The sequence below is a fragment of the Chiloscyllium punctatum genome, chromosome 30, assembly GCF_047496795.1.
Source record: "Chiloscyllium punctatum isolate Juve2018m chromosome 30, sChiPun1.3, whole genome shotgun sequence".
NCBI classification, from domain to species: Eukaryota; Metazoa; Chordata; class Chondrichthyes; order Orectolobiformes; family Hemiscylliidae; genus Chiloscyllium; species Chiloscyllium punctatum.
The window spans coordinates 47257024-47267003 of record NC_092768.1 but is presented as its reverse complement, the minus strand read 5'-3'; the positions used below and the strand labels follow the sequence as shown (position 1 = coordinate 47267003).

The 9980-nt window shown below is 47.8% G+C and overlaps 1 protein-coding gene across 1 annotated transcript; it reads right to left on the bottom strand.

Annotated features, from left to right (window-relative positions):
* Nucleotides 1–1078: 1078 nt before the first annotated feature.
* LOC140455597 (heat shock 70 kDa protein-like) lies at nt 1079–1717 on the bottom strand (the record flags this gene model as incomplete). Its single annotated transcript, XM_072550511.1, has 1 exon — nt 1079–1717. A coding segment is annotated over one exon (639 nt), but the record flags the coding sequence as incomplete, so codon positions are not given.
* Nucleotides 1718–9980: the final 8263 nt, after the last annotated feature.

The following is a 9980-nucleotide window of genomic DNA, read 5'->3' as shown; positions in this document are numbered from 1 at the left end:
AAGAAACTTGGGTTGAAAACAACTGTGCTATAAACTCGAAGAAGGTAGGCATTGTGCAGAGTTAACTGGAGTGGACTCAGAAAGAAGTTTAATAGAAAAGACAACTAATGAACAACTGCACACTTTTATGAAAATAGTTCATGACTCCCAGTTTCCTCAGTGAGGAAAAATGATTCCAGGAAGGGAATATCAAAGAATGATTAACCAAGGGAAAAAAAAAACAGACAGAGTTGAAAGAAAAGTCATAAAAATGGAAAAGATTGTGAGAGAATCAATGTCTGGAAGGTATCAAAAAAAAACTTAAATTTTGCTGCAAACAAAAAAAAATTTATGACAGCAACAGACACACAATGCATGAAAATTGGTCCTATCCACTTAATGATTCAAATGGTTAAACAAGCTTTTGGAGAACACAAAGGACATCATCTGAAAATTGGTTGTGCACGGAGAGAAATTGTATTATTGATAGCCACTGCTCGGATGTTATGCATTTTCCACCAAAGATATTTAATTGTGATTACTTTCCCCAATAATTGCATACAAATTAAGTCTGCAAAGGCTGCCAATTGTTATAACACCACCTTCTTGTGGTCTGTATGAAAATAGAATCTCTGTTGTATACTATATATTATAAGGGAACACTGTTCCAACTACATGACAGAAAGAATAGCTGGCTTGCTTAACTGTAAGTATAACCTGTCTAAACAATAACTTCTCAGGATTAGTGACAACTGACTGAATTTCTGAATCATACGGTGCATTCTTGTAGTGTGCAGAAAACTGAGAAAGAACTCCATTAGCAGCTAAAAGGGTGTAAACTACTCAATGTATAAAACATACAGGAAACAGTTTGCAGAAAAATTCACCATTGACACGTTTAATTGCTACCATTCAAACACCCAAACTTCAGAAATGTAGGCCATCATTTACCTAACTGTGCAAATGTCCAAATCAACTGGGTTTACAGAAGCCCCGAGAAATTCTAAAGGACTGTTGCAATTTCAGGGAGGTGGGGGGATGGAATGGTGGAGAAGAGAGACCAACTGAAAATGATATTACTTTGAAGAGAGTTAAAGTTTCAATCAACCTCTTCAATTGTTGGTCCACCAGAAGGGTCCTTTCTGACTTGTTCTGAGAATGGCCCTTCGGGCATACCTCCCTGGTAAAGTTTGGCAATGATGGGCTTGCATATTTTTTTCAAATCTTTCAACTGCTGCTCAAAGTCCTCCTTCTCTGCTGTTTGGTTTGCCTCCAGCCAGGAGATGGCCTGGTTACACTTTTCGATGACTTTGTTCTTATCTTCCTCACTGATCTTGCCTTTCGTTTTCTCTTCCTCCACTGAACTCTTCATGTTAAATGCGTCCGACTCCAGGGAATTCTTGGCTGTAATTTTCTCACGCTGCATATCATCCTGACCTTTGTACCTCTCCGCTTCCTGCACTATCCTCTCGATCTCCTCCTTACTCAACCTGCCCTTGTTATTGGTGATGGTGATTTTGCTCTCTTTGCCAGTGCTCTTGTCCACAGCAGAGACATTCAAGATGCCATTTGCGTCAATATCAAAGGTGACCTCAATCTGTGGTACACCACGTGGCGCAGGAGGGATCCCACTGAGGTCAAATTTGCCCAAGAGAACTCCGGAGGAAAGGTCTCCTGGCTCACACTCCGCCGCTCGACTTCCTCTTGCATAAGGTGGAGCCCGGAGACTGGGTACTTGTTAAGACCTGGAAGGCCGAAAAGCTCCAGCCGCGGTGGGAAGGACCGTTCCTGGTTCTGTTAACAACTGAAGCAGCTGTTCGGACGAAAGAGAAAGGGTGGGTCCACGCATCGAGGATAAAGGGGCCTGTTCCGCCTGAAGGAGAAAGCACTTGGACATGCGAGCAAGGGGACAAGCCGTTGGTGGTAAAACTGAAAAGACAGCAATAATGAACTCTACTTGGACTGTATTGGTGGGGATATTGATCAATTTACTCCTGTATGTGGGGGAGGGTGAGGGGAGATGTGACAAATGTCGAACTATAGTAAGACTTGGGATTTGAATCTACTCGGGAACATTGTGTCCCATTCCTATGTGGACGATTGGTGTTACGATGTGAGTGCACGACACGAATGTTGGGAGGATGGGAGACCCTATTATCAGGTATATAATAAAGGATACGGTGGCAAAATCCGTGGATGCCCTATAAATGACCGCTGGGTGTCTATTAGCAAAACTGGGAGGTGGGACCTATCCTCCGTGTTGCTCAGGGAACAGGTTGACAGAGTCAAGGAGACCAAGATACAAATCACTGATCGGGGGTTGGGGAAAGAGCAAGACCGTCAGGGAACGGTCGTGCTCTCTAAAGTGCCATCGGTATACGAAGAGGTAGAAGGAAAGATTGAACTCCCTGATGTTACACAAAACCTGTTTATTGATCTCACCTGTAGAATAGCCACTGTTTTAAATGTTAGCAATTGCTGGGTTTGTGGGGGGCCGCATATGTCGGAACAATGGCCGTGGACTGGTCAAAGCTTAGACATAGGGGAATTGCTTCAAACCACTTGGACACATGTCAACGAAAGGAAAAGCCAGGGGTGGAGACTGACAAATAGCCCTGAGGGCCAGTTATGTGTTGAAGGAAAGGGGACCGTGGAGGTAGGAATTAGTCCCTGTCAGAGTATATTGGATGCGACCACACGAGTATGGTGGCCTAAGGATATCACATGGTACATTGCAAAACAGGAGAACCGCAATTGTGTGAGGCTGGGTGATGACTCTCGGTTTTGGAATTGTAGCGGCTCCGGCCCTTATGAGGGCATTCCTGGGGTAAAAGAGGTGTGGAATAAAGTTGCGAAACAGGGGGGGCCTGCTCCAGATGGCCTATTTTGGATATGCGGTAATCAGGCATATTCCAAACTCCCCATGGGATGGGCTGGAGTATGCTTCCTGGGTCTAATACGACCTGAATTCTTCCTATTACCCCGGGAGGAAGGCGATGATTTGGGAATTAAACTCTTTGACTCCCTGCGTAGGTCGCCAAGAGGTATCCAAGTCGGTGATTGGGGGGATGAGTGGCCACCGGCCCGGATTATTGAATACTACGGGCCAGCTACATGGGCACAGGACGGATCATGGGGATACCGTACTCCTATCTATATGTTAAATCGAATTATCAGGCTCCAAGCAGTCGTAGAGGTCATTACTAACCAGACCGCTCTGGCCCTGGAGCTGCTGGCTAAGCAGCAGGATCAGATGAGGGCTGCTATATATCAAAACCGACTTGCCTTGGATTATCTCTTGGCCTCGGAGGGGGGCGTGTGCGGAAAGTTTAACCTGACAAACTGCTGTCTAGAAATTGACGATAATGGTAAAGCGGTTTTGGAAATTTCCGATGAAATTCGGAAATTGGCCCACGTGCCAGTACAATCTTGGCGTCCTCTTAGTGGCATCGGATGGTGGGATGGTCTCCTAAGTGGTAGTTGGTGGCGCACAGCGTTGCTGATGGTTGGAGGGGGCATGATTCTTCTTCTCGTACTACCCTGCCTAATCCCCTGTATTCAGTTTTTAATTCAGAAAAATATTTCCCGACTCCAGGCAGTGGTGGTTCCACAACATGGGACGCGTGAACTTAAAGTGATGTTGCTGCGAAAGACCAAGGATTTCCCGGGCCCTTGAGGAGGGGGGGGTTATCTTGGTCAGGCACATCTTAAAGAAAGAAAAGGGTGGAATTGTGAGAGGTAATTTCGGTTTAAACTTTAAGATGTGCCTGGACCACAGACTGATCCATAATAAAAGACAAAACTTTTGTTTCTTTTCTAGAACATTTTATATACTCAAAAGTAGAATAGTTTAAATTGTGCATATTGCTGACAATTTGTAAGCAGAGTGACGTCTTTTCTAAAACATTAGACTTTTTGTTTTTTTTCTAAAAACATTTTGTATACTCAAAAGTAGAATAGTTTAAATTGTGCAGAATGCTGACAATTTGTGAGCAGAGTAAAACAAGCAGGCCCTTGATTGACGAAACCATAAACACAGACAGTGAAGGAGAAGTCCTTGACTGATAGAGGCTGCAAGACAGGGAAACGACTCGAGAGACATCTGCTACAGATTGATACAGAGACATCTGCTACAGCACAGAGAAGAATAAGTCTTTGACTGATAAGACTACAGGGAGAGAAAAATAACACCTCTAGGGTCTGGAGACATTTGTTGCAGACTTTGTGATAAGGATGCAAGTTGGAGAATAATGATGTTCTTAAGAATGTGAACCTCATGGCTCATTAAGAGCCAGGAAGGGGAGGGTCTGGAGACATTTGTTGCAGACTTTGTGATAAGGATACAAGTTGGAGAATAATGATGTTTTTTTTAAGAATGTGAACCTCATGGCTCGTTAGAACCAAGGAGGGGAGGGACTTGTACTGTATATAATGAGAAACTTTGTAAGCCTCGGCGCGCCTTTTACTCAGAAGGCTGCCCGACTCTGCAGACTTGCTAATAAAACTTTGTTTTCCTGAATTTGTCTAGAGCGATTATTAAGAAGCGATTTTCGTTTCTAACAGCACAGCTGCCTCACAGCATCAGAGTCCCAGGTTCAATCCAGCCTTGGACGACTGTCTGTGTGGAGTTTGCACATCCTCCCTGTGTCTGAGTGGGTTTCCTCCGAGTGCTCCGGCTTCCTCCCACAGTCCAAGGATGTGCAGGTCAGGTGAATCGGACGTGCTAGGTTGCCCATAGTGTTAGGTGCATTAGTCAGAGGGAAATGGGTCAAGGTGGGTTACTGTCCGGAGAGTCGGTGTGAACTGGTTGGGCCCAAGGGCCTTTTTCCATACTCTAGGGAATCTAATCATATATATTTTTTATCACAAATGCAGGGTACAGTAGCATATCAAAGAGACGAATAAACATTGGAGTTTTACTCTAATCAACAAACAAACAAAAGGCATCTCTTATTTGTGCAAGATTGCATTTTCAGAGAGTGATAAAGAGGTTTATACTACCCCAAACTGAAGATCAGGCTGTTCCTCCTGCTCCCAAGGTTTCTGATTCTTGGTGCTAATGTTCTCTTTGGAGTGTGTGAGGGAACCCGTCTGATCGGAGTTGCTTTATTTGACAGGAGGCTGGAAGAACACAGCAAGCCAGGCAACTTCAGGAGATGGAGAAGTCAATGTTTCGGGACTAACCCTTCATCAGGACTGGGCTTTGAACGACTTATCTGGGTCACCTCTGAGTGCTGTTGGGCAGCAACGGTTTGATGTAAGAATGGAATTAGCATAAATTAGTTACTTGATGTTAATTGACATTCTACCTCGGGAAGACTGTTACAAAAGACAGTGTCGGATATTGTAATTTCCCTATTGACTGAGCGGACCCTGGAGCCGAACTGTCTCAATTGCAGTTCGACTGAAATTCAGATCTACTGTTCCACCCGAAACCTTGCAGCATTGTCCTGCCAACACCTATTCAATCAATCAAGTTGAATGGCCTGTATATCTGTCTGACTTGATCCAAGTGAATGCTGCAAGCTTCCTGCCTTCATACCGCAGTTCCCACTGTCCTATTAAAACCTATTCCATATTCAAAGTTTGGGAGAAGATTTGTAGCTCGGGTGCTCGTTGTTGTGGTTCTGTTCGCCGAGCTGGGACATTAAGAACATAATGAAGAACATAATTATACTACCAGCAGACAAAGGCAGAATGACGGTCATCCTGGACAAAGCAGAGTACATGCAAAAAGCACAACAACTACTTGTAGATACCAAATCCCAGCTCGGCGAACACAACCACAACCTATTCCATATCATCAATCAGGGTAACAGGTGTGCATACCTGTTGGTCTGGCCTGATCCAACTTCAGTGATCCAGTTTTCCCAATAGGCCATTCAATTGGCCAATGTTGTTTTCAGAATCCCAAAAGAGCCTGTAATTTCTTTAAAAGGGACAAGATAGCAGACCATCCCTCCCAGATCGTCTCAACACCTTCTATGCTCGCTTTGAGCAGAATTTCGGTGGAGAGGTAACACCTATTCCGACAAGTCCTAATGAACCTATCCCAACAGTCACTGCATCAGAGGTCAGATCAGTTTTCCTTCGTGTGAATCCAAGGAGAGCGATGGGACCAGATGGAGTACCAGGCCGTGCACTCAGGGCATGCGCAGATCAACTGGCAGATGTCTTCTCGGACATCTTCCAGCTCTCCCTGAAGCAGGCTACTGTCGCTGCCTGTTTCAAGAGGGCCAACATCATCCCTGTGCCTAAGAAGGCTCGTGCAGCATGTCTCAATGACTACTGCCCTGTGGCCCTCACTTTGGTGGTCAGGAAGTGCTTTGAAAAGCTGGTCATTGCATTCATCAACTCCAGCCTCCCCTAATACTCTTTGACCCACTCTAATTTGCCTATCGGACCGACAGATCCACGTCAGATGCCATATCACTTGCCCTTCATTCTTCCCTAGAACATCTTGACACCAAGAACAGCTACCTAAGAATCCTACTCATTGACTACAGTTCAGCCTTCAACACTATTATTCACTTGAGGCTGATTACTAAACTGAGTGATCTCAGACTGAGCCCCACTCTCTACAACTGGATCCTCACTTTCCTGACCCACAGGCCACAATCAGTGAAGACTGGGGACAATATTTCATCTTCACTAACACTCAACACTGGAGCCCCCCCAGGGGTGCGTTCTCAGTCCCCCACTGTACACTGTATACCCATGGCTGCATCGCCAAATACCAGACTAATGCCATTTATAAATTTGCTGATCACATCACCACAGTTGATTGAATCTCAGATGGTGACAAATAGGTCACAGACTGGGAGGTGGAAGACCTTGAAAAATGCTGCACTGAGAACAACCTAGCTCTCAATGCCGGCAAAACCAAGGAACTCTTTATTGACTTTCGGTGGGATGTTACTCACACACCCCTACACATTAATAGCACAGAGGTGTTACGAGTGGAGAGTGTCAAGCTCCTGGGAGTGGTCATCCACAACAAACTTTCCTGGACTCTTCACGTGAACGCACTGGTTACAAAGGCCCAACAATGTCTCTTCTTCCTCAGGCAGCTGAGGGAATTTGGCATGACGGAAAATACCCTTGCCAACTTTTATAGGTGCACCACCGAGAGCATTCTGTCTGGATGTATCACTACCTGGTATGGCAACGGTACCATTCAAGATCGGAGACGGTTACAGAGAGTGGTGAACTCGGCCGGACAATCACAAAGGCCAACCTCCCATCTACAGAATCCATCTACCAGGCCCTCTGTCAAGGAAAGGCCGCCAGCATTCTCAAAGATCCATCCCACCGGGGCAATGTTTTGCTACAACCTCTGACCTGGGTGTGTATAACACTAATGCTCCTGCTAAGGGCCTGAACATAATCTAGCAGGGCAGTGGCAGCAAATCCTGGTGCCTACCAGGACTGCGTTAAAGTCTGCATCATGTCCCTCTTGCCCATGTGACCTATGCCATGGGCTGCGAGGGTCAGTGAGTGTAGGTGGGCTCTTGGGCAAATGATGCGGCCGTCAGGGTGTCTGAGCAGCTGTAGGGAAGGAGACTGTGTGGTCCCAATGTGGGGCCCAACTCTCCTTTCCTTGCGGTGGAGAAGCCTCTTGGCCAGCTCGCACTGCCTCCATTGAGTCAGGCAAGACTGGGGCCTTCCCTATTCTGGGGTATGCAGGGGGAGGCAGGACGGCCTCCCAGGCTGCTGGGTCAGCTGAGGCATTCCCCAGGGTGACACGGTCAGTGGCAGAGGTATGGGCAGCTCATTTTATAATGGCTAGGGCGGAGGGTAAAAGGACCGCTTCCAGGAGGTTAGAGGTCAGCGCAGTGTGTTGTAGTGGCCTCCCTGCTGACGTGATGAAGCCTCTTTGTTTCCAAAGTGGGCTAAAAATCATGGACGACTCTGAAGGCCTATCTAGAGTCAGTATCAATGTTTTCCGTGTGACCTTTACCAATGATACAAGCCCTAGTGACCACAAACTGCTCCGCAGTCTGTGAGGATGTGCCATCTGGCAGTGCAGCCGACTCTCGGACTGTGAAAGGGGAACAGACGGCATACCCTGCCAGTGTACAGTGGTCTGAGGGCCTGAAGGATGAGCCATCTGTATAGAGTATGAGGTCAGGATTGTCTAGAGGTGTTTCACAGAGGTCAGTGCGTGGAGTGACAACCTGCTGAACAAGATCTAAACAGTCCTGGTCGTCCGCAATGGCGTTCTGAGTGAGTGGGAGCAGGGTGGTGGGGTTCAGAGCAGGGGTACATTGTAGGGGCAGGTCAGCTTTAGACAGTAAAGCGACCTCATAGCTAGTTCTCCGGGTGGCAGTGAAATGTTGGGTTGTGTCAGAATTTAGCAGCAGGGAGACCGAATGGGGAACCAAAACAGTCCATGGGTGATCCAGCACAATGGGGGTTAGCCTTCTCTACTGTTCCCACGGTTGCTGCCATAGCACTCAGACATGCCAGTGTTCCCCATACAACAGGCAGTAAGTGTACAGAGTCAAAAGCAACAGGGCGCTGGGATCCCCAGGCAGCTGTGTTAAAATGCTGGATGCAAACCCCTCGGATTTGTTGACGTACAGGTAGAAGGGCTGAGAGTAATCTGGGACCCCCAGGGCTGTTTTAGATCAGTGAATGCCTGTTCTAACTTTGGTGTCCAGGTCACTTTCGCTGGCTGCTTTGGTGAGGATGCCTCCCACAGGGGTTCATCAATGGCACGGTGGTCTGGGATCCAGTGCCTGAAAGAATTCCCCATCCCCAGGAAAATCTGCAGCTGAGCTCTTGTGACTGGCGGGGGAAGCTGGGTGATGGGCGTGACTCTCTCTCTCTCTCGATCATGCCCTGAGGCCATGTGAGAGTTTGTACCCCAAGTACTGGACTGGGTATTGGCAGAGTTGCATTTTCTCCATGGAGAGCCTGTGTCCACCCTTTGCCTGACAGCAGAGCATCCTGTATCCATGATTCAGTGGAGGTGGAGGCCAGGAACAAGTCGTCTGCCTATTGCAGGAGGGTGCTGTTGCATGGCAGGTGTAGAGTAGAGAGGGTACAGTGTGCTGCAGCGGCATAGACTATGTGGCTGTCCGTGTAACCCTGGGGAGGCCTGGTCCATGTCTACTGGCAGCTGCTGTATGTAAAAGGGAAAAGGTACTGGCTCTCAGGGGACAGTTTGATGGAGAAAAGAGTTGGGCAGAGGTCAGTTACAGAAAAGCAGGTGGAGGAAGCAGGGATGCTGGTGAGTATGGCATTAGTGTCCGGGACCACTGGGGAACAGGGAATCACAATTCCATTGACAGCACTCAGATCCTGGAGAAAACATCACTTTACTGGCCTCCCGGGTTTTGGGATGGGTAGGATGGGTGTATTACAGGGATTGCTTGTTGGCATGAGGACACCCTGTTGTAGGAGGGAGTCAATCAGCAGCTTGATCCCTTCTACTGCTGCCGGGGACAGTGGGTATTGCTGTAGAGATGGCAGGATGGTTCCCTGTTTGAGTGTGACAGTGTGTGTGTGGTGTTACAGACTCACCTGACCTGCATGGCTGGGGTGCTGAGCCCATAGTGCTGCTGGAAGCTCCACTAGCAACAGGGGGTTTTTGTAGGAAGGGGCAGGGCCTGGGGCTTGGGTGGCAAAAGAGGCCTGGATGGTTGTAGGAGGGCAGCGTACTCAAAACTCATCCTGTCCAAGTTAGGCAACCTGTACCGGGGCGGGGGTTGGGAGGGGGGGGGGCCCTGACTAAGGGATGCAAAGTGGAGGGGTTACACTTATAAAAGAGAAAGCCCAACCCTGGTCCAACTGAGGGCGACTCGAAGTGTGTGCGAGCACGAGCAGGCACAGTGGGAGCTGGGTGGGTCGGAGGATCCAGGGCTGTGGGATATTGTTGCCAGCAGCATGGAGTACTGTGTGTATCCGGGATTTCCAGCAGGAGACCCTGAGAGGAGCAGTGGATGAGCAGGAGACCCTGAGAGGAGCAGTGGATGCTGGCATCCAACTCGCACAAC